The sequence below is a fragment of the Chrysemys picta genome, chromosome 5, assembly GCF_011386835.1.
Source record: "Chrysemys picta bellii isolate R12L10 chromosome 5, ASM1138683v2, whole genome shotgun sequence".
Lineage (NCBI taxonomy): Eukaryota > Metazoa > Chordata > Testudines > Emydidae > Chrysemys > Chrysemys picta.
The window spans coordinates 30239030-30264175 of record NC_088795.1 but is presented as its reverse complement, the minus strand read 5'-3'; the positions used below and the strand labels follow the sequence as shown (position 1 = coordinate 30264175).

The 25146-nt window shown below is 40.2% G+C and overlaps 1 protein-coding gene across 5 annotated transcripts in view; it reads left to right on the top strand.

Annotated features, from left to right (window-relative positions):
* Window positions 1-19816, top strand: part of SLC39A8 (solute carrier family 39 member 8) — a 41974-nt gene extending 22158 nt beyond the window's left edge. For 2 of the 5 annotated variants that reach the window (XM_065596181.1, XM_065596180.1), the window contains exons 3-8: window positions 7886-8055; window positions 9913-10035; window positions 11182-11349; window positions 12735-12942; window positions 13117-13301; window positions 18512-19816. In XM_065596181.1, coding sequence (XP_065452253.1) covers window positions 7886-8055; window positions 9913-10035; window positions 11182-11349; window positions 12735-12942; window positions 13117-13301; window positions 18512-18661 — 1004 coding nt within the window. In that variant the 3' untranslated portion in view covers window positions 18662-19816. Of the gene's footprint in view, window positions 1-7885; window positions 8056-9912; window positions 10036-11181; window positions 11350-12734; window positions 12943-13116; window positions 13302-14117; window positions 14271-15280; window positions 15387-18511 lie in introns of those variants that run through there. The other 3 variants (XR_510121.4, XR_006176780.2, XR_006176779.2) reach the window with 3 other exon arrangements.
* The last annotated feature ends 5330 nt before the right edge of the window (window positions 19817-25146 follow it).

Here is a 25146-nt window from a genome sequence, read left to right as displayed (position 1 = left end):
TCTATTTTTCAGTGGTGCTGATCACCCACAATTCCCGTTACTCTTGTGACCTCTTAAAATCAGGCCACTTATTCTGGTGCTTACGTGCCGATGTAGGCACCCAAGTTTGAAAGAGTTTACAAAGTGTCCATACTTTGCTTAGATGAGGTCCATTCTGACAACTTGCCAGGAGTCCCAAATCTGGTCCTAATTTATATGAGGTAGAATGGATTGCAGCCTTAATGTAGGAAACTGCATGTCCTAACATGCATGCTGGTGGTCTTGGCTCAAGATGGAGCATTGCATGTGGAGACCAGCAGATTCTGTGTGCCATGCCTGCATACTAAACCTGAGGTCAATTATGAGAGACATATAACAATGGGAGTTTTATTTGGCCCCCGGGCCATGCTTTAACTAACCCTGGTATATGGATCTTATTGCTGTCACTGTTTGTTTCTAGGTTTTAAAAGAATGAGTAGAAGAGCCCCAACTTTTTTGTTCTTGTTATATTTCTTATTTTGTAACTTTTGTTATTGGCTTACCACAACTGTTGCCATTGGGTGTGACATCCATTACTCTGACCCAATAGAATGCTGCCCATTTTATGAGACGTTTCCATTTGAGTGGCCCTTTAAGGGAGAACCTTTCCTTTACTTCTCTTCTTAAAATCATGTGAACTAACCATATGAGTTCAATTCTGGCCATTCAGACTGCTGTGGCTCACCATCTTAAAAGCTGCTATTATTCAATGCTGTCTACTAAAACATTGTAGGAACACCTGTGCAGATTTGCAGTAGAACTTGCAAATTTAATGGTGGGAGAATTCAAAAAGACTTTTCCATAAGCATTTGCTAGATTTCAGTCTCTTCTTTCTACCTGTGGAAATATATTTGATCACTTTGCCTTTTTTTTTTTATACCAGTGGCTCACTGTGACAGTGTTCCTTTGGGTTCTGTGGCTAACTTTCATCTTACTCTTTTCATTTATTTTTCTTCCTGCATGAAATAATGAACAATAATGCAACAGGGTATTTTTTTGCCCACTTAACCCCTTCTAATCTGTCTACACCGAAAAGTAATTGCTTTAGAAAGAACATTTACTTTTGCAGAATTGTACACATTTTGAGATTTTTTCATTACCTTTTGCACAAAATTCTGCATATTGGCTTTCCTGAAATTCATCAGTTATTATTATTATTATTATTTTTTTTTTTCCAGACGTTCTTCTCCAACCCCATATCAAGTCTGTTCTGGCATTCCTTGCATACCCAAAACATCCAGTGAGCTCAATGGGAGTTCTGAGCGTGCAAGGAATGCTGGATCAGGCCAATGATAGTGTTTATCAATAGACCCATAACAGTATTTATTAATGTTGTTAATATATACTATTAAATATATGTAATTCTGAATTACAGGTGCTTTGTAGGGGTGCTATAAAAGAAAATAAATAAAATGAACATTGGCTAATGCTGCTTAGGACTTCATTAAATCCATGATCTCCATTTACTATGACTTTTCGTCTTCGTTATAATGCAACTAACAAAACAAGTTTAATTTTAAATATGGAAAGGATATTAATTTTTTTAACACTTACTTAAAAAGTAAACCCATTGCATCTTATAATCCTAGATTGTGAGCACTGTGAGGCTGCGACTATCTTTGTGATATTTTTCAAACTACGACTAGCACAATGGGACCCTGGTCAGGTCTTCTAGATGCTACCATAATATAAATAATAATAAACACACACAAAGCTGGAGCAAAGAATAATTCAAATCAACAAAATATTTACATAAAATAGTGGCATTATTGAAATAACCAAATTATTTTTTCTCCTACCGTGACCAAGGGCAGAGGTAAATGTAAATATTTAGTCAAAGTTATATTGGATTTTCTACTTGTCAGAGTCTGAGGACAGGCTTTTTTCCGTACTTGGAAAATGTTGCCTCTTTTTCTGGCTGTTAGACAATGTTACTGAACTGCATTATTTAATAATAATAATAATTAATAAATAAAAACTATATTCCATACACAGTAGGATCTCAGATATCCTGATAAGGGCCATTAAGTATCTAGACAGAGAGCAGAAGAAGTATATTATTTTTCGGTGTGGGTTAAGTAGCCTGTACATTTAAAGCGTGACCCATAATTGACCTCTATGCTGTTGTGACCATCTCTCTTTTTTTTTTTTTTTTTTGACTGCCAACTCATCAAGTGTCCAGTGACCAGATAAGAGAGGCCCCTGTGAACTACAGAAAATCTTCAGGGGCCTCCTACCCTACCCTGTATTACAAGGGCCTGAAATACAGAACATTTTAGAAGCCCGAATATTTTTTTAAATTCCAAAATTCATTACAAAGCTTGTAACTCAATAGTTACTAAGAATGAAAATGCTGCTTTGGAAACAGAGAAAATGCTAAAAGGCAGCATGTAACCCACATCTATTTTCCATATGGGTTGTATGCTTAATAAATAGTACTGCACATAGAGCTATTTGATAATACACTATGGGCAAAATCATGTTCTTGCCTCTTTGAGGAGTAATGGTGGGGGGAGGGGAGCTGCAGAACTACAGCAGCCAACAGGTGATGCTTTGAGGCATTCTGCCTGTCCAAGCAGGGCCGGCACTTCCATTTAGGAGACCTAGGCAGTCGCCTAGGGCACCAGGATTTGGGGGGGTGGGGTGGGGGCGACAATTTGGTGGCGGGGGGGTCCTTCCGCGCTCTGGGTCTTCGGCGGCAATTCTGCGGTGGGTCCTTTACTCGCTCCGGGACCCACCGCCGAGGTGCCCCGGAGACCGGGAGCGCGGAAGGACCCCCCCACTGCAGAATTGCTGCCGATGACCGGGAGCGCGGAAGGACCCCTGCCTAAGGCACCAAAAACCCCGGCGCCACTCCTGTGTCCAAGGCATCATATGCAGCCCCCTCCCTTGCTTCTTCAGAGCAGATCTGCACACTCTGCACCAGCTGATAACCACAGATAACCATTTGCCTTTTCAGATATGCAGATAGTCCATTAAATACATTCCTAGAATCTGCTTGTTAAAGGGAGAAGAGTCCCTTCTTAACTTACTAAAGTCAGGTGGTGAAGTATAAAAGAGCTAGGGTCCTAAGATTTTTAGTTGCGGTCTTCCCTAGCTCAGTGGTTCTCAACCTGCAGACACCTGGGAGGCTGCAAAGCATGGCTAAGATTTCCAAAGGGGTCCCCACCAGCATTTGAAATTTTTAGGGGTGCGCAAATGAAAAAAGGTTGAGAATCACTGCTCTCGCTGACTGGTTGGATCATGTTTTCAGGCAGGGAGCTCAGGATATTCTAGCTGTTGCCCTTTGTCTCTCATGATGCCAATGAGAAGTTTGCAGCCAACAGATGGTATAAACTTCTCTCCTTGACTGACTTCAGTTATACATTGGTTAGCCATGGAGGGAGCCACGCCTACAGAAGATTAAAAAATTGGTGACTGGAAAAAGGCCTAATCCTATCCAGGCTGCCACCCACAATCATATAGGACAGAATCCGAACAACTCATGCACTGTTACTATAACTGGAGTGTTGAAGGACCTGAGAATTGGGAGTTAGAACATGGGGGAAAGATTATTGTGTGAATTCTCTACCTTTGCCTTCCACAGCATGCTGAAGTTTGGTGCTGTAGGGCTGTTTGTGTGGGGGCTCTCCTGGTAGACTGACTTCCTCTATATAGGATGGCCTGCTACAGTATAAAACCAGAACTGGCAATTTTCCAGGGCTTGAGTAACATAAAAGGCCAAGGATAGTTTAAGCTAGATCAAGTTCTAGTAATAAATATACTTTTACATATATGGCTCTGGAAAATACAATGAAAACAAAATATTTTCAGCAGTGTTGCTAAATCTTGCAATTTTATTATGAGTTTTTTAGTAATTGGTATTCTTCTTGAAGCACCAGCTCTTGATATCATGTGATTATGTGAGAAACTCAGTTCATTCTTTCTTTCCCTCCCTTGTAAGTTTCTAGCTCTCATGGTTGCAGAGAAAAACTTGAAAATGCGACATGCGACACAAGTGAACCCTAAACATCCAGACAACACAAAGTCAATAAAAACACCTTTTTTTAAATCTCATGGTTTTTTTCAGCATCTCATGAATATTTGGCAGTATTTCTTATGTTCTTGCTGCTTTTATTAAATCAATGATGGACGTAATTTCATCTCCTGTATTAAGTTTCCTAATAAAGAACAATTAACTATCCACTGAACACTCACCTTGTTTGAGCAGAGCAAACATAAGATAATAAATACAATCATGAAACAATACTTCATTCCAGTATCAAAGGATTAGGCCATAGAAATGCGGGCCCAGAATTTCAAAAAAGGTCATCCATCTTGTTAAATTCTAGAGAAAAGGTGGGCAAGGTAATATCTTTTATTGGACAAACTTTGGTTGTTGAAAGAGACAAGATTTCAAGCTCTTCCTCTGGGAAACTAACTCAGAGTGTCACAGCTAAATACAAAGTGGAACAGACTGTCTAGTATAAATAATTAACGCATTTCAAGGGACCATTCTCTCTCACCAACAGAGGTTAGTGCAATAAAATATTACCTCGTCCACCTTCTCTTTCTATTACCCTGGGACCAATACGGCTACTCCAACAACATTGTTTACACCAATATATTCGGTTATTCTGAGAGAGTGAGTGCCATTATGAATGCATGATCATTCTTACTAGAGAATCTTCTACAGTCAGCACATTTCTAGCAATCTGGCATTAACCTAATTTTCTTATTATATTTTCTGACCTCAGTTTTTCTGCTGTCTTTCTACATTGACTTGTAGGTATTAATATGTATCCTGTTTTTTGCTGTCAAAATTGATAGTATTAAATTAAAAACTATCATAATTTTAAAATGTTTGTCCTAATTTAATGTGTCTTGATCATTGTTCTTGACCCAGTTTCTTTGAGACCTGAAAATAGGTTTTAATTTATTTTTTTTAAAATTTGCTTTAAACTATTTGTAGTGCACAGGCTAATGGAGAGGAGCTGACCATATACAAAATGAAAAGGCCGTTTTATAATGATCCTAAATAGTAAAAGCAAAAGTTGTGTGGATTGTGGTAATTACAGAACCCAAATGTATGTTTGTTTATTTTTAGTACAGATAAAAATCAAAGCTTTAGTTAATATTGATTTAGGCTTTTAAATTGTTTGCATAAGGTTTCACTTTCCTCTCATAACATCATGTACATTCCTTTCCCTTTGAAAATCTGGACACTGACACCACATAGGCAAAATAAACTCAATTCAGCCTGGTGCAAGTCCAGTGCAGTGAGGGATTCGGCTCCGTATTAGGGCTGACAATTAATCACAGTGGTCGGGAACGGCAAACCGCCTGTGGACTGTCAACGTAAACAAAACGTCTCGTGGCCCGCCAGTGGATTACCCTTATGGGCTGAGTGCTGAAGGTCGCTGACCCCTGGCCTACGCTAAGTCATCTTTGCATCACTCCAGCAGTGCAAAGAAGAACTCAAAGCAGCTTTTATACTGTACAGTTTTCTGGATTATCCAGCTGCTCTCATATAGTCCAACATAATGTTGACTGTGATTATTGTTTGTGGATGATTTTATGGTAGAATTAGCAGTTTATATGGAAAACTAGCAGGGGCGTAGCCGTGTTTGTTGGATCTGTAAAAAGCAAGAGAGAGTCCTGTGGCACCTTGTAGACTAACAGATGTATTAGAGCATAAGCTTTTGTGGGTGAATACCCACTTCGTCAGACGTATTCACCCACGAAAGCTTATGCTCCAATACATCTGTTAGTCTACAAGGTGCCACAGGACTCTCTGTTGCCCTTTATATAGAAAATTGATTGTGGTTATACCGTAGAACTTCTTTAAAGGTGAGGTAAGAGGCAAGTTTGTGTACAGGCAAAACTTTTTGATATGCATGGACAATAAACTTCTTGACAATTTCACATTGCATATAACAAAATCTGCAGTGTGGATTCTGGAACATTTATGGCACTGCTTTTTGTCACCTGAAATTATGCTCATGGGACTAAGCTTTTCCGAGCCTCATTCTACCCTTATCTGTCTTTAAAAGAGGCTCTTCTCACTTTAATGAAAAAATTGTGCATGAGTATTCAGGAGTCTAGTACTACTTTCTGAACTATCTGAAATTCTCTCTTTCTCTGTCATTAATGAGCCATCTTCTTTTCCACCTGCTAGTGTCACTTTCTTATGTCTGAGATTTGTCTGGCTTTTCATTTTCACGTGAGTTGTTGCACTTCTGTTTAGGGAGCCCCATTAGCTTTCAGCTACATAGCACTCAGGGTGTCAGAGAAGCAGAATCTGTCAGAAAAATCCCTTCCCACAAAATAGCTGATGGGAGGAAGCAAAGTCCACCTGAAAATATCTCGCCTCTTTCTGAATGCACAGATGCCTCTCCACACAAACACTGCATGTTAGAGGCCTCAGTGGATTTCAGGATTGGTATCAGGCCAAAGAGTCGTACTGTGGAGGCAGTTGCTATACGTGGTACTATCTCCTGTTGCTTAGGATGGTTAGCTCATGGCCATAAGTGTCCTGTGCTATTGTCGAGGAGAAGAGACGGGCTGGCTCTCTGCATGAATTCCTCAGAGATTCATAGATTTCTTCCCTTCTGTAAGTCAAATTGCCTTTCAGGAGGGAATAATGCATTGGAAGCTTCACACCATGAACCACATGGTGTTTTCTATGTAAATTTCCCTCATGTGGGTGTAGCATGGGTTTATAGGGCCAAAGTGCTTCACACACAGACAATATGTTAATATTTGATTAAACCTATTTTAGGAGTAGTTTAAACCTTCTCTGTGTAAATATGCTATTCACTAAAACTTGCTCCAGTTGTACAAGGCCTTAGCACAAGATTATTTTTGTAAATTATAAATATTCAATACTTTCAAGGCCAGATTCCCAAAATGGTGTAAATTAGCATAGCTCATTAATTTAAACAAATAATACTGATTTACACAAGCTGAGAATCTGCACCTTCCTTGATTTATTTCATTATTACAACATTGGATGTCTACAGAGAATGGCATCAACCCCAGAGACATGGTTACTCACAAGAAATAAATAAAAAAAAAAATTGTCCATCCCACTCTCCCTCATGGCCCGGTTCCATTCTCTGTTTATGGTGGATAGGACAGAGAGATACAAATGTTCATACATATGCTCCATTCTCAGATATTTACATACTACTTCCAGGTAGGACTTGACATGCAGAAACCATTTCAGAGAAGCTTATTGTATCCCTCCCATAGAGGTACTTGGGAGAATCGAGGGAGGAAGGGAGCTGCAAGTCCCCACTACTGGGGATTTCCTACAAATCTTTCCCTCAAAGGGAAAGGATTAGGGGATAAAGAATCAAGCAGTGCAGCCTTCCAACCCTAGAGATCTGTGAGGAAGGGACCTACAAGTGTTCTGGATGCTTCTCCGCTCTCCAATGGCAAATGATATTCAAATGTAGCCATGGTGGCTAGAAAGATAGTCTTATTCCTATGTCATGACTATACTGGCCTCTGGTTTAGCTTTTAAGCATTAGTCCCAGATTAAATATAGCAGGGCAAGATTCTCTATTTACTTCAGAATAAGCTGATTTGCATCAGCTGACAATCTGGGCCACCAAATCCTGAACTTCAGACCCCAGTGTGTTTTCAATCCTTGATGTGACTGGTTCCAGCATTTTGGTTTCCTTGTTTTTGTGGGTTCAGGTCAGCTCCTTTAAAGTTACACTGTACTTTTTATGATTTCTCTCTTTGTAAATTCTAACATCAAATGCAGTTCAAAACTGATTTGTGAACGATTTTTTTTTATATTCATGTCAATTCATCTGTTAAAAATACATTGTATATGATATTAAAACTCTTGGTATTTCTGCTGTGCTCTCATTCACAGTTTGGGGGTTTGGGTTCCTTGCCGTTACTATCATCAACCTGGCATCACTCCTTGGATTGGTTTTAACTCCTCTCTTGAAGAAGCCATATTTCCCCAAGATTTTAACCTATTTTGTGGGCTTGGCCATTGGGACACTCTTTTCCAATGCGATTTTCCAGCTAATTCCAGAGGTAAGGAAGGGTATTCATTCTCTGGCTGTGGCACTTATCCATTTCCAAAGTGTTGTCATTTTTGAAGTGCACTATAGCCTGGGTTCTCAACATGTGGGTCATGACCCCTAGGGGAATTGTGAACACATTTCAGGGGGGCCTGACTACCATCTGTCTTTGTGGCTAGATGGGTGGGGAACCTCCCGACTTTCTTGTAACATGAGGGTGTGGCCTGGAAGAGATTGAGGACCACTGCACTACACTATGCTTCCATCACTGGAGAAAGGGGAAAATACATTACAATACATCTGAAGTTAACAAAATTACAACAGTCCTCAATTTGTTCAGGTTCTGTATTGTATTGTGGCTATACTGGTAGAAGGCTTAGGAATGTCTGTTGTAGTTCACTGTGTAGTAATATTGTTGCAAGAAGTAACAATAATGGAACCTTGTCTTACAAACTGTTAATAATGCAATCAGTCCCACAGACAGAAATGGGTCTACTCAAGTTAGTGTTTGTAGGCTCAGACCCAAGAGGTATCCACCAGGAAAACAGGCAACTTTTACTGTCACTTATCAAAGTGCTTCCAGTTCTTATTTCAGTTCATTGAATAAATATTAGTGGAAAGTTAATCTGCATCAGGGGATTTTATACAATAGTTTAAAAAATGCACTGTCAACCATTGGGTTTTTTAAATATTGGACTTACATTTTCCAATAGGTATTTTGCTGACTGTACAGATACTTTTGTGTATGCCTGGTTTAGATATCTACGTGCACATGCCAGCACAATAAGTTTTGTGCATCTAAATCAGGCACATGGAAAAGTTCATATGCCCTTAGGAGTGAAACTCAGACTTTGGGCCTTATTTTCCTAGGCACTTGATTCAATTTTTGACAATTTAGGTATTAAAGTCAGCATGGTAATTTTTACTTTATTGCATTTACTTCAGATCCCTTGGGCAAGCTAAAGTGTTATAACTGAATTCGGTCCTCAGAATGCATGTTGTTACTACTGGTGGCAATGAGAGTTGCACGTGCGTCTTTGAGGGTTAAATTAGGCCCTTATAGCCAAATTCTGCTTACTCTGTCCTTACACAGGTAAAATTCCCCTTCAAGTCTGTATCCTGACAGGTCCTCATGCAAGCAGATTTGTGCCCTCCCCACTCCCCCATTAAAATAACAGTATTTGAGGAAGAAACAGGTATTTCCCGGACAGCTAAAATCCTCACTAAACCTGAGCTAGGAAGAAACTTCTATCATGGGTCAAGAGACTCAACTTAGATCAAATAATGGCAAACCAATATCAAAATTGCACATGTAGAGAAATACATTTAAATTACCTGTTGTGGAAAAAGGTTATAGAAACAGACACGTTTATATATAATTTTCCACACATTTGGATTAATTGTGTTTGAGATTTGTTCTTGCAACATTCTACCATCTAGTAATTAAAATGACTTGTCAGTATTTCATTTTAACCTATGACTATTGTGTACCGAAATTACTATTTGGAAGGGGAGGATTTATTTTCTATGCATGCAGCATCCAAAACAAAAACAATATTGCCAAATATATAATGGTTCTAAGACAGTAAATATTGCTTACTGGGAACAAAGCCTATTGAAGTAAATGGAGAGACTTTTGTGAGTGACTTCTACACTCTGTCTGTAAATTGTACCATTTTAATACATCAGCCCAACTATTGATGGCCTAACTTAAAAGTTTAGGTTTGAGTAATAACTTAGGACCCATGAAAGCCAATGGGTGGTAGGAGACACTCAGTCCTTCACAGGATCCAGTCCAACTAGTGTATTTTTTTTTCCTGAAAGTGTATTAAGATTGATTAACCTGAATTGCTGTTACATTCTCTTCTAGGCATTTGGATTTGATCCTAAAACTGACAACTATGTTGAGAAAGCAGTAGCTGTGTTCGGTGGATTCTATATTCTCTTCTTTGTGGAAAGGATTCTTAAAATGATACTGAAGACCTATGACCAGGTAGCTAACTGGACCGATGTATTTTGGTATATTTCAGCAAGTTCTATTACCAGTAGGCTTTTTTATATTACAAAATTGAGCCTTGGTTTTAAACAGCTGTTACATTTTTATTAGATAGTTGGTAGTTTGATATACAATATTTTACATGGATCTCAGTCTTACAACACCCCTCTGAGATACTTGAAACAGGCTCAGTAACTAAACCTAGCTCACACAGAGAATTACAAGCGGAGCTGGGAATAGAACCCAGAAACCCAGTTCCCATCTCCTGTTCTAATCACTAGGCTACACTCTATTCACCCTCAAGGACCAAATCCTGTGAGCAAAACCTGAATGAATGGGTTTTACCTGGTGGAAATACATAAAGGGCATTCTACCCTGGAGCCCTCCCTTAAGCACTTATGCAGATATTGTAGGGTGTAAGGAGGAGAAGTGGATACAGCCAGACACTCCCATCCATGAAGGTTTTGGCCTAGTGATTCCACACTGACTGTGCTTTCACCTCACTGCCAATATCCCCACATCCCCTCCATGTTCCAGTGCAGAAACCTTAACAGGAATTGTGGGTTCTGCACAAGCTCTCAGTTTCGTCCCCCTATCACACTGTATTTGTTGTCTTGTGTGCTCATGTACTGTTTACAGGATGTCTCTCAGAGCAGGGCATCTCAAACTTGTTCAGAGTTTAAATCACACCTCAACTGTCTGGTGTGCCTCCTCTTCTCCCTGGGAGATCCCTCAGCCCCATCTCCCCTGCTGTTGAAGATTACAACAGGGAGATGGTCCATACAATTGCATAACTTCCCTGTGGTAATTTATACTGATTACATACATGGAACAGGAACATTCAGTACTTGCTAATATATTTTTAGTTGTCTTTTGTGCAACTTAACAGCTGGAATTGAGAAGGAAAAATCACCAGCTTGTGAAGAGCAAGCTTTCCATTAATGATCAGCAAATGCTCTGTGGACCACCAGTGGTCCTCTGACCAGTTTGGGAAGTTCTGCCTAACCGTATAATAAACACAAACATATATATGTCCATCCAAATGGACAAGCTGATTTTTCTTGCACAGTGTGTTTAGACACATTCCTATTCTGCAGTCTGTATTTTTATGGTTTTTTGTTTTGTTTTTCTCCCCCCATTTAGACTGGCCACATTCACTTTGAAAATCATGAACAGAATCCTCCTCAGGCTAAGGGTAATCCACCCACACCATTGAAATCTAATAATGGGATGACATGCTACGCAAATACAGCCATAATAGAGCCTAATGGAAACCTCAGTTTTGACACAGTCAGTGTGGTCTCTGCTCCGGTATGAACATTGTTTTATTTAATGTATTGTTTGTCAGTTGGTTGTATAAGCTTATCTAGGAAGAAGAGAAGCTTTTATAAACTGCCAGCTCACGACTCACTTGAGCAATATGAAAGTTATTTTGGCAAGGTTGCAGAGTCAGTGATGCTCTTTTTGTTAGCTGCCAAGTCAACACTAACATATAGCAATGTCAGCACAAGTAAGATCTGAATCCGTATTTTATATTCTCATTTACTAACATAAAATTTTAATTGTTCAGTAGCTTCTATCTTTCACATAGCAACCCCCCCTTTAATAGTTTATAATTAAACACTTCCTACAATTATTTTTGTAGTTCTCTTGTAATCAGAGGAATATGGTATTACATTGATGTATACAGAGTTTGCTAAAGAGAAAGGGCGCTGTTTCCGTAACTTCAGTATATATTTAACTATCCATTTCAAGCGCTAGCACTAGTTAATTGATTTCCAAGAGCCTTTATGTACAAATGTTTTTGTATTTACAAATGTAGTAGGACAATTACCGTAAATTGTAGGTGTAAACATCTAGGAAACTATAAATTTTTCAAAGGAGACAGTTCATTTTGTGCTTTTATCTGCCTGAAGGGAGGGGTTCATTACTACATGGTGCCAGACTTCTATTTCTACCTCTGGGATGCAGGAGTGAGTCCTAAATGTTCATACTCAGCAGCTCTGCACTAAGCTTTTTTTTTTTTTTTTTAAACTTAGAACCATTCAGCAGCACAGTGAAAATTACTTACTGTCAGTGATATTGAACATGCACTCCTTAGAAACGGATTTTAACCCCAGGACATGACTTGCAGGGCCGAAACTTACAAGTGAAACAATCTATGATGCTCCTGGATGGCTATCTAGGGTTTTATATAGGTGCCCATCAGCAGGGTATCTGAGTGCTCAAGTAAGAATTAGAGGGACTGGTAATATGATAGCCCCCTTTCATTTTTAATTAAGTGGTTGGGGTGGAGGGTGAGTGATGGCTTTTTAGTACCCTATGTGAACCCCAGATTTGTATTCTGTCTAATTTTTCATGGATTAGTGTGTGAATTGTAAAATCCACTATCCCCGTTCTCACCCTTGGTGTTTGTCTCAGCAGATGAACCAAGGGCTAAATGGGCATTGAGATGCCATTTCACAGTCAGGGTGGTGATCCCTCCCCATTTGGGCCAAAGTATATTCACTCAGTGATGTGGGAAAGTGTGTGCAGCAGCTACCTGTTCAGTGTCATCTCTGGGGACAAAGAACTTTGGTCTTCAGAACAATGAGTACTTTACCTTTTAGCAGCTCTACATTAAAAAAGGGAAAGAAATCCATTGGCTTCTTTGCAGCTGTTTAATGCTTCACATAATTGCTACATTCTTTCTGCAGGAAGAGAAAACCCAAAGCTGCTTATGTAAATGTTTAAAGGGACCCACATTGTCAGAGATTGGAACAATTGCCTGGATGATCACGCTGAGTGATGCCTTGCACAATTTCATTGATGGTCTGGCTATTGGTGCGTCCTTCACCCTGTCTCTGCTGCAGGGACTTAGTACATCTATAGCAATCTTATGTGAGGAGTTTCCTCATGAACTGGGTAAGATATGTCCATTAGCTCACCTGTCAGTCATGTTAATGCTGACTGAAAATGTTCTTCAGTATTTATACAAAAGAGGGCTGGGTTATAACTTTCATACAAGTTACAAATCTCCTTTCAAACCTTCAGAAAATAATCACTTAATGTCCTCTCCCACCCTTTTTTTTCCCCCAGGGGATTTTGTCATTTTGCTAAATGCAGGAATGAGCACCTACCAGGCTCTGTTTTTCAACTTTATTTCGGCATGTTCCTGCTACATTGGTCTGGCTTTTGGTATATTAGTGGGCAGCAACTTTGCTCCTAACATTATCTTTGCAATAGCTGGCGGTATGTTCCTGTACATTTCTCTGGCAGATATGGTGAGATACAATTTCATTTTATTTATTTATGCATGCATAGGAATATAGGCATTTCCACAGGGGAACTGAATAATGGTTCATTCACTAGAATTTGGTATTCTGCCCTCTGAACCCGATAGGGGATGTGACTGACTTCCTTGGGGTGCAACCAGGAAGTGGGGTACTGCTGAGCTCTGTCTCACTAACTTGGCCCCCCCTCAAGCTGTGAGGTTGTTATAAACTACAGTTCTCTCCAGGTCTTGCACTCACACAGCCCTACACAAGCAGAGACATACCCAGCTGCAGTTACATGAATGCTTCTCCTAGCCCCTCATGAACTAACAATAGAGAGGCTTCGACCAGTCCCCCCCAGCGTAGGAGCCCAGAGCTGTACTGTCTTGCCCTGGTCAAAAGCCTGACCAGTATAAGTTTATTTCCCAGTCCACCCCTCCCTCAACGTGGAGAGGACAATGCACCAGCCCCTGTTCCTGAGCAGATTTCCCCTTGCACTTCAAACACATTGTTTTAGGTAAAAAATATAAAACAGATTTATTAAGTACAGAAAGATTGATTTCAAGTGATAAGTAGGAATGTACAGTTCAAAGTTTGTTACCCAAGAAATAAAACAAAATCGCAGTCTAAGCTCTATCCACTAGACAGGATTTGAATCAAGCAATGTCTCACCCTGATGGTGCAAACAGTTCACGAATCTTCCATACATGGGCTAGAAATCCCTTCAGCCTGGGACTATATCCCTGGTTCAGTCTTTGTTCCTAAGGGGTTTCCAGGTGTTCAGTTGTAAGTGAGGCCAACTGATGTCACTTCCTCCTTTTATAGCTTCCTTCATGTGGAGGGAACTTTTGTTCCAAGCAAAGTTCCCAGCCCACTTAATGGAAAAGTACAAGCATAAGATGGAGTTCCTTGCATGCTTGAATGACTCATAGAAGCCATTACGCCCATACTGGCTGAAGCATCCACATGAAAGCCCAGGTGAAGATAAGCTTATTTTATGGCCTATTGTGTTTCTTAATGGGCAATTACCTTGGATGGTTCATCCACCAAGTGCTGGTTAGTCTGGATATAAACTGCCTTGTGGGTGTCATTCCAGGAGCAAACACATTTGAAATATTGGTACATAGTCAATATTAATAGCTTCAGATACAATGACAACACAGACAATCCAACAGGATATTAATGTTTAACAGATCAAGACTTTTAGAATGATATCTTACAAGGCATACTTTGCACAAAACATATCAATTATATCACCATGGTAAAAATATGGGGGTGTCAGGATATTGCTTTGGGGTGCAGAATGTCACAGCCAATATATCAAAGTGAAAACCTTCTTAGTGCACCTAGCCAACTGTGCAACACCCTATGACCGGAGAAAAATTCTCTTACCCCAGCAGCAATCTGTATTAAGAAAAAATCCTCTTGTAAGGTTGGAAACAGTCACAAATCCACCCAAATTTATACATATTCAGACAGAATTATTGTCACTTATAATTTGATCAAATTTATGCCAGACAAACAACAGATAAGGTGGAATAGGTAGGAGCCCAAGTTACTGAGTTCCAGGGTACCGGGAGGCTCTTCTGCATTTCATGATGGTTGTCTCAAGTCTCTGGTCTGGTATTTCTGAGCCTTAAGCCTTGATCACTTGGTACCTTTTCACATTACATATTCATTAGCTTTCCTTCACTCAACATTAAGCATTGTCTTATGTAACTTTTACAATATGCACATGCAAGCTTCAATGTACATAACTTTTGCTCTCTATACTGTTTTCATATCTTTATCTTACTCATGTTTTTCCAATATAGGGACTTAGCATTATATTGTGTGTATCAGATAAGAGGAAGTTAATTAGCATAAGTCCTCCAACACAACACCACCTTTGTCATTACATTTAGAGTAGCTCAACTTAAAACAATTGTTATTAAACACATTATATAGAGAACACCCTGTCTCCATATCCATTGCTCTTCTGTTTTTAGGTTGTCCATTACAATTGTATCTGAAAAAAAATTATTCGAGTGCTCTATACAGAGGTCTGATTTTCCACTTCTCCACTGATTTTCACACTCCTCTGTCTAGAAGCAGGTAGGATTAATTAGAACGTCATTTCTCTTCTTGTTCTTCTCTCCCCTGTTCCGAGAGCAGGCAGAGCAGAGCTTTTGTTAATGACTTGCACATGTGGGTGAGAGAGAGTGTGAGTGTGTGTGGAAGGACTTGCACAGTGATGGGTTTACTTCTGAGAAGACTGTCTTCTGCTCCCACTAGACGTAACCTGTTTGAGGGGATTGTACTTGCCTTGGGAGGTCATGAAGGGAGAGGCTGTTTGAGCTGACTTAATATCACCCCACTGAGAGCTTTGCAGAAAACAAACTAACAACACAACCAACCAAGACTAGAACTTTAAACTTGATTCAACAGTCGACGGTAGCCAGTGCCATGATTTGAGGATGGGGATGAGAAGCAGCAGCTGCTGGGCTGTCTTTGTCAGCAAGCGAACTGCATTCTGCACCACTGAAGTTTAGTGGTTTTGGATTTATTCACAACTACCCAGGTTACAATAAGTGAGCCTGGTGGTCACAATGAATGGATCACTGCATTTTAGAGGTTTGTGTCTGACATGATAGAAGGTCATCTGGACACACAGGATAGAGCATCGTCTCCTGGCATATTGCAGGTTGAAATAAGCTTCTCAGTTATTTTGTATCAATTTCATGCAGAGTTCTAGGTTGCACACTTTTGTCCATGGTGGGGTAGGCACCATGTATTGATGGTGTTGTCTAGTTCTGAGAAGTCTCTCTCTGTACCCCACTAGCATTAGTCCTGGGTTTTTCCCTGAGTTCAGCTTCAGCCAGCTGCTCCTCATCTAAGATCTGATGTTATTCAGGTGCAGGATAGCTGGAGGTGGTATAGTTTATAGGGGAGGGGAAAGGGGTAAATAGCCCAGTGTCATCCACATACTCCTGGCATTTAAAGCAATAGCATCTGAATCTTCCCCATGGGATTTAATGTAGACATTCCATAAGGTTGAAACGAGCGTGGTGGAACTTTTAGAGACGAGGCCCTTGGTTGCAGAAGTGCTGTTAACCATTGCTAGCCTCTGGGTGTGGTCTGTCAGGAAGGATGAAAACATTTGGGGGTACTGCCACTATGTCAGTCCAGCAGTATCTCATGATGTAGCTTTCAATTGCTGCAGAGAGAGGAAAAATAAGTTTGACTGGCAGTGCCAGGAGAGAGACATTCATCGGGACAGCCAGTATCATTTCCATGTCATACCCTCAGCTGAAGCCTGATTGGGAAATTGGCTCTTGTTAGGTGATATGAAACTGCCTTTGATCAGCTTATAAATAATCCATCCCAAGGAAAGGGAAGTTAGAGATTATTTGCCTGTAGTTTGCCAGGTCAGTGCATTTGGGAGTGGTTCTAGAACAACATTTTCAAGGTAGGTGGTACCTACTTTTCAAAGAAGGAGTTAATAGCCTGTGTTATTAGAGAGCCTAAATGTTCACTGCTGTGAAGTATGATTCAGAATTATAGGGAGTGGCTCATAGGGAAGGAACTATGTTCAGGATCTCCTGCTGTTTGAATGGTCCTTATGGGAGGCATGGCATTATCTGGAGCAGTGAACCGCGGCCACTGGGAGCCACGATCGGCCGAACCTGCAGACGCCGCAGGTACACAAACCGGCCTGGCCCGCCAGGGGCTTTCCCTGCACAAGTGGCGGAACAAGTTTGGGAACCACTGATCTATTCCATGCTTGTTTGTTTCTTCCTTCCACACAAGTGCAACTTGGTCAGAGAAGGCGGATCATTCTTCAACAGTTTGTGGAGGAGCTTGGGGAATACACTACAGGCTTAATTAATATTAATAATCACTCCAGCTCAGCTGGCCATAGACTTTGCATTAACTATAGCTGATGAAAAAGTGGCTGTCTCTATAGGACACTGGAGCAAGTCTGAAGGAATTTCTTGTTCCAGAGACCTTGATCTTCAGGTGTGTTTTAGCTAGTGGCTGCTTGGTCTCATTCCTTCAACAGTTCCTGTATTATTTGGCCTGAGAACGTGGGAGATCAGTAGAGGCAGTATGCTGGAAGGGAGGTGCTGATTAGAAGCCAATATCACTAGCAGTGGATATTTTGTGATTATAGCATCTCATTAGGTCATCAGTGCCTTGACTATCTGGCTGCGTAAGAGTGCAGTGGAAACGTACTAAGAAAGCTTGGCCTTGTTACGTAAGAGGAAGTGTTCTGATAACCATTAGCAATTTAGCAATAAATGGTGGTCCATCCATGGTAGCAATATAATTTTGTGTTGGCTTTATACCTATCCACATTGAATATAAGGTTCCGTGTGTGGCTACAGTTGGGTGGAACCTGAGAGCAGCCTATAGTTGATAACGTGGATGTGAGGAGCTCTAGGTTAAAGGGAGTGTTGACATGGGTGTTAAGGTCTCTTGTCACCTTTGATGACTGTCTTCATTGACTGCTAGGAAACTCAACTAATTCTATAGTATGTTGCTTCAGTCTTCTGGTCCAGTGTGTTGAATTATCATACTTCTTTATTGTTACATGAAACTGTTTGATTAAAAATACATCCATCTTCCTTTATTAGAACCTGTCCCTTTAGTGCATTTGTACCTTAGGTGAAGGGATAAATCTCACCACAGAGTCATTGCCCTTTCTGCCCTGATTTACCACCAGTTCAATGACGCATCTAAGAGCTCACTTAGGTGTTCCAGTTCTGACTGGATGTATGCATTTTCAGTTCCACTGTGTTAGTTTGTAGTTGTGCCCCACAATCCTTATTTTGCATTCCCCAAAAGAGCCTAGAGAGGTCTGACTGCAGCAGTGCTTGAAATGACAGACCACAACATCCTTTTTATTATAATTGTGTAACTTGGCAAGATGGCAGTGGCTGCTTATATTAACATCTGGCCTAGTAGATGGACCCCCATCGATTCCTGATGTCCTATGGTTCAGATCTGGATGACATCTCTAGATTACAGTACAGGAGAATAGACCACTATTTCAGTTTTCCCATCATTGGTGAAGTGGGCCCTTTGACCTATCCCTACCACTACCTCTCCTTTCTATTAGGTTTAAGATCCAAACACAGCTATAAAGTACAAAATAAAAATCACCATCAAGATGCTAAATTACATATTCTACCACAAGATGGCAACAGTTACCTAAAAAATAAACTTCTCTCTTCTAGTTCCCAGAGATGAGCGACATGCTGAGAGAGAAAGTGACTGGAAGGAGAACAGATTTAACCTTCTTCCTCATTCAGAACGCTGGTTTACTAACAGGATTTGCTGCTATACTGCTGATTACCGTGTATGCAGGAGACATTGAGTTGGAATAATGAGGTTCTGAAGATGGCACTGATAATGAAGGATATTAGAAATGGAAGAACTCTTGAAATCCATAAAGGGACTTTAAATTAATCTACCTGGTTTAAAACAATGACCCTGTTTTTGTCTGCAAATCACAGAAAGTTAGCCTCTTCTTTTAGGACTCCCAAATCAGTCCTAAAAAATGGGCCATCAACTTCTGAGTATTATAAGCAATGGATTCAAACACTTGTGAAGGTGTCAGACATACCTGCACAATGGTAAAAAGAGGATGTTATATTCAGTGGAATTAAGCAGAAGACAGCTATATATATTCCATATGACTTGGACTTAAAAAAAAACAAAACAAAAACAAAAAATTCGCCAGGATGGAACCTAGTACAAAAGAAAATGGTAAGGTTCATACTCTTAATTTAACTGTGATGAAAACTAATCAGCTTGGAAACTGCCTGCTTTCATGACTTGTTGCAGGGTTTCCCTATAAGCATATAAAAAACCCCAAACGATTTCAGAATAGACATAAATGGTTCTAAATTCTAATTAACACTGGAAGGAAAGATAGCAGTTAATGCTTTTGATCTTTTCTCTTTAAGTGCACTAAGAGATTGTGGATTTATTTTGAGAACAATTTTTTAAAAGTAAAAACTTTGTATTAAATTTGAGAATTCATGAATTCTGTAATGTTTTAAAAGGATTGTGTATTTTAAGTTTTACAAATACTTTGCCTTGAAATGTTTGTTTTATATTCAGATATAGATCAAGATCCATAGATATTACCCTGGGGGGCAAAAATCAATTTTTGGTTTAGCTTTTGTAAGGTCTCAATGCCAACATTGACAAATGGCACTAAGAAAAAAAATATTGTCAGCAATCAAAGGGTTTCTGTAATGAGTAGTTTCCTTGTACAAAAGTTCAGTGTATCAAGGAAAATATGCATTTTTGAAGGACCAATCCTGCATTCCTTGGACTCTCAAAGCATTAATTTTTATTGTATCAGTTTTCCAAAATCATGCTTGCAAGAACCCATTTTTAAAAAAACAAACACAACTGGCCTGGTATTGTGAGTTGGAGATTTTCCCACCTTACTTCCTACCTGTAGATACTGGACTTTTCCCCATTTGTTAAAATATATCTTCGAGGCAATAAAATTGATTTGAATATTTTAATTGCATCTTGGTTTATGATAACATTATATAAATGTTATATTTCAATGTTGCTAAAAGATATAACAAATTTAAAGCAAACTGCATGGGAACGCTAAATGTTATTGGTTAGGTTTGATTTTTAAAATATGTATACACTATAAATATTTTGTACAATTTGCTATATAGAAACTGTATTTATCAGCCATCCAAATTTCAGGCCTCTGGAAGGAAAGGGATCCTGACATCACCCAATATTCTCTCTCTCTCTCTCTCTCTCTTTTTTTAAATCATTGTTTATTGGCTCCTTTGGTTTTATTTCCTTAAGAACAAGACCGAGCGAGCCTTTATAGTGATCAGTCCCTGGAACAGCTACAGTTTTTATGCAGGTGATCACTCCCCATTGATCAAATTATATGCTCATGTAGCACTTTTCATCCATAGAGCCGAAGACGCTTTGCAAAGGAGATTAAGTATTGTCTCCATGTTACCAGTGAGGTAACTGAAGGGCAGACTTTAGATGACTTGCGCACGGTCACACAGCAGGTCAATGGCAGAGCCAGGAAGAGATCCCAGGTCTGACTTATGGCCTAGATTCATAGATTCCAAGGCCAGAAGGGGCCACTGATCATCTAGTCTGATCTCCTGTATAACACAAGCTATAGAACGTCTGTAAAATTATTGGACCATATCTTTTAGAAAAAATCTGATCTTAATTTAGAAGTTTTCATTGATAGAGAGAATTCACCACAACCCTTAGTTGTTCCAATGGTTAGTTACTCTCACTGTTAAATTTACACTCTGTTTCCACTCTGAATTTGTCTGGCTTCTGCTTCCATCCATTGAATCATGTTATTTTTTCTCTCCTAGATTGAAGTTGTTATTATTAAACATTTGTTCCCCATGTAGATACTTAGACTGTAATCAAATTACCCCTTAGCATTCTCTTTCTTGGGCCCAAAGAGCTCAAGCTTTTTAGCATATCACTGTAAGGCATGCTTTCTAATCCTAGAATCATTCTCTCTCAGTTACCAACATCCTGCTTGAACTGTTGACACCAGAACTGGACACAGTATTCCAGCAGTGGTTGCACTAGTGTCAAACAAGAGGTAAACAAAACCTTTACTTCAACTCTAGATTCCCCTGTTTAAGCTTCCAAGGATTACATTAGGCCTCGTGTCTGCAACACTGCACTGGGAGCTCATGTTCAGGTGGTTATCTACCAAGACCCCAAAATCTTTTTCAATCACTGCTTTCTAGGATAGGGTCCCCCTTCCTCTAAGTATGGCCTATATACTGAACCACACTGCTGCCTACGGCTGGAATATAACAACTTAAGCAAATTGCTTGATTTAATTCAGTTCTGTGTGATGAAAGGGCTAGTCATTTGATACCCCTTTTTTAAGGGTTTTTTTTTAAAGGGTACAGGGATAGAAAAATAAAGTATGTATTTGGATTCCAGGAGTGTCTGAAATGTGCTAGACTTTGTCCATACACAGAGGAAGATATAGTCTCTGCCCTATACAAGTCCTTCACTTCCATGTGGAATATCAGATACATGTTAACAAACAAAAGCTGACAATTTAAGACTGTGGGTGGACACTCCCCATTAACCCTCATGTTGGAAACATGGAAATAAATCAAGGGAAGAGACTTGTACATTCCTTTCCACTTTGACATACTGCCTACAACACTATCGATAACACACTCCAATGCTCCTTAAAGCTTTCACTTGGTCCAACAGATACCCAAAGCCGAAATGTATCTCCGCTTCAAACCTGACCTCTAATGCAAAGCCTTTACAGTGACCTTGTATGCTTTTATATCACATGTCAACAGATCAGTACATCTGTCACACAATCCATGCTCCTAAGATGTTCCACCTTGACAGTGGCCTCAGCCATGTTTCTCTCGTAATGTGTTTGCACTACCCAGATATGTGGATCCAGCTTGCTGCCATGGTCACAGTTATGGCTAAAAAGCTATAAGAGACAGACAAACGCTACCAACTGGCATATGAGAAGCAACAATATGGACAAAAGACAGGTCCCAGATTTCTTCCAATAGGAGTACAAAGAAAAAATGTGACAAGCCAGTGAAAACAGTCCGAGATATTTGAACTTATTTTTTCTGTACCAATTCATTTAAATCACCTGTTAAACTGAACTTTTGACTCCACCTTAACTATAGAATCATGACCAGTGCTACCACAATTTGGGTAATGAATGGTCACCTGTCTACTCAGTGTTCTCTCACTCAGGTAGTGGAGGATTAAGCATGTGTATGTTAATAGCTCATTCTTACATACCACTTATACTAATACAAAAGTACATTTCACACAGCAAACCTTTTCCTATTAAAACTGCTGGTGTCGTCATCTTTAGATATACTAATAGGTTTACATATTTAGAGGTCTTACACACTATTAAAAGTTTCTAGTTTTGCCTGATCATGAATTTTGAGCTGTGTAAATTATCATAAATCTAGGCCTTAGCCAGGGCCGGCTCCAGGCACCAGCATGGCAAGCAGGTGCTTGGGGCGGCCGCTCCGGAGAGGGGCGGCACGTCCAGGTATTCGGCAGCAATTCGGCGGACGGTCCATCACCCACTGGGAGCAAAGGACCTCCCGCCGAATTGCCGCCGCAGATCGCAATCGCGGCTTTTTGGGGGGGGAGGGAGTGGGGGGCTGCTTGGGGCGGCCAAAACCCTGGAGCCGGCCCTGGCCTTAGCAAAAGTTTTAGAAAAGGGACAAGTTTCTCACCTATGCAATCCCAATGAAGTGAAAATTCAGTGAAGTCAACAGGGTTGCACTAGTGTATTTTGGCCCCAGATATGCTACTGTAACTTAATTTGGTATTATATGCTTGTGTACATGTCTGCTAGAGCTGGCCATTAACTTGGCATTTAAAACATCCAACAGACATTTTGAATTCAAATTGTACCTTTCAATGGTCAAACAGCTTTTTAAATAATCCAAGATTTGCCTTGGAATCCAGTTTGTCTGCAAAGCAGACAATAAGCAATTTATAACATGAATGAGAGAGGCAAAGGAGGCCCCTGTACAGCTGAGTGGTAATCTGGTCTAGGATGATTACTAAATGTGGCAGATCAACCTCAGATGTTTGGGCTGAACAGACAACCACCACTTACACCAAAACACTCGTGTCATGACAGGACAACATGCTAATTGGTCACTTGCTAAGGATTCTACTCAGAATTCTTTACTTAGGTCTGCTCCCATTGACTTCAGTCTTGCCTGAGTGAGGACCGAATAAAGATGGAAACATTTGGCCCTAGATAAGCATGTTATTTACAGGAACAAGTTTGAGAAGACAGACTAACTTTGATTGTCAGTGTACAAACTGTGTACCAATCTAGCTCTTTGTTACATTAATACTCCCACCCCTCCACACCCTTGTTGGATTCCAATGGGAGTTGTGTACATTTATACCTAATGGCAGATTGTGGCTCCATTATAATGGAGCCACAAGATTCACAGAATAGCATAGCTGCCTTATCAACTCCTGCAGTACCTGATGCTCATTCTCTCTGTAGAGTTTAGAGGAAACTCCCTCCACTATCTCACAATACAGTATATATTGGTTTGACAAGTTAAATGAGCATGGCTAAAATCAAAAGCAGACAGAAGGCCTCATGGCAGCTAGAGATCCATACAACAAATGAAGCATCTGCCCACACTTCGGTTACATAATGTGTTTGGGATTTCATTCCCAATACCTTCACCTTCTTATACCTATACAGTATCTTTACACTTTTTATTGTGTAAATTTAACTGAGCAACAAGGTGGTTGAGGTAATATCTTTTATTAGACCAACTTCTGTTGGTGAGAGACAAGCTTTTGAGCTTTCACAGAGCTCTTCTTCGGGTCTGGAAAATGTACTCAGAATTTAAACTAGTGATTGTTAGTAACTAGTGGATAATGGCATCTGTATCCAGTTCTTTATCTTGTGATCAAGCCTTATATGGGGGAAAAGATATTTGCCAATATCCTTGCTTGATTTTGAAGTAACAACCCACTCAAGTTACAAATCTCCAACTTGCTTTCAGATTGGGTTCCTTCCTGTGCTTCACATGTAAGGCCTTGGCTACACTGACAATTCACAGCGCTGCACTTGTGAAAAAACACCGCCCCCAAGCACAGTGAGTGCAGCGCTGTAAAGCGCCAGTGTAATCAGCGCCTGCAGCTCTGCACGCTCGCTCGCAGCGCTGCAAGCTATTCCCCTCGGAGAGGTGGAGTACTTGCAGTGCTGTGAATCTGCGAGTGTAGCCAAGGCCTCAAATATTTCCGTTTGGATTGTCCTTTTAAAATTCACTATGAACAAAATTCTGGTACTATAATTTGTATAATGACAATACGCAGCTGTTTTATATATTGTTCTTTTCATCAATAGATCTTAAAAGCTTTTTTTTTTTTTTTTTTCTTCTTCTTAAATACATAGAGGAGGGTAAGTACCACTAATCCCATTTTACAGGCAGGGGAATGGCAGCAGAAAGCTGAAATGACTTTCCCTAGGTGACAGGCCAGCAGCAGAACTGGAAACAGAATGCTGGTTTCTTGACTGCACTCAATTGCTCTACCCACTAGACCATCTATGAAGATGAACAGCCCCAAAAGTAATATTAGTCAAATACTCTTTCCCTTTCTCTAGTGTCAGTCATCTTACTCACTCAAAGCACTCCCTGCCACCCCCTGGAATCAGAAACAATACAGCAATAAGACATGTCAGCCATAGGGCCCATGCAACTGTCACTAATGGCAGTGGGAGCCACGCATCTATGAAATACCATTGCTTTACAGGATTGAAAGATGCCATTCTCCAATGATAAAATCCAGCTTATCATTTCTGAATGACTCCTGGTTTAGGTTGGAAACTCCTTAAATCTACAACTTCTCAGTGCTGCTGTCTGTTTTGTTGGCATTTCACCCAGTCACTCATGGCTGAGCAGCAGCCACACATTCCATTCTGCCTTGCTACTCACGCTGTTAGCAAGTGTTGGGGAGGAGGAAAGGAGTATCAGATGCCCGGATAGCATTCCTTAGCAATGCTCGGAGAACACTGCCAGCAGAGGAGCAATCACATAATACTATCGATGTTCGATAATCCCATCTCATTTTATGAAACTGGCTTTGGGGAGACATGAGTTTTCTATAAAATTTAAGAAAAAAAAAGGATTACCCCAGATGTTTCACTTTGCTGAACACAGAGTAGGCAGCTATGTCATGGTGCCTCAGACTTTGGAAACAGAATTATATGCAGCCAGTCATTTAAAGCATAGACATCCTCTGCCATCTCCACCTGGACTGGTTCTTTGGAGGAAGCTATGCAATAGTG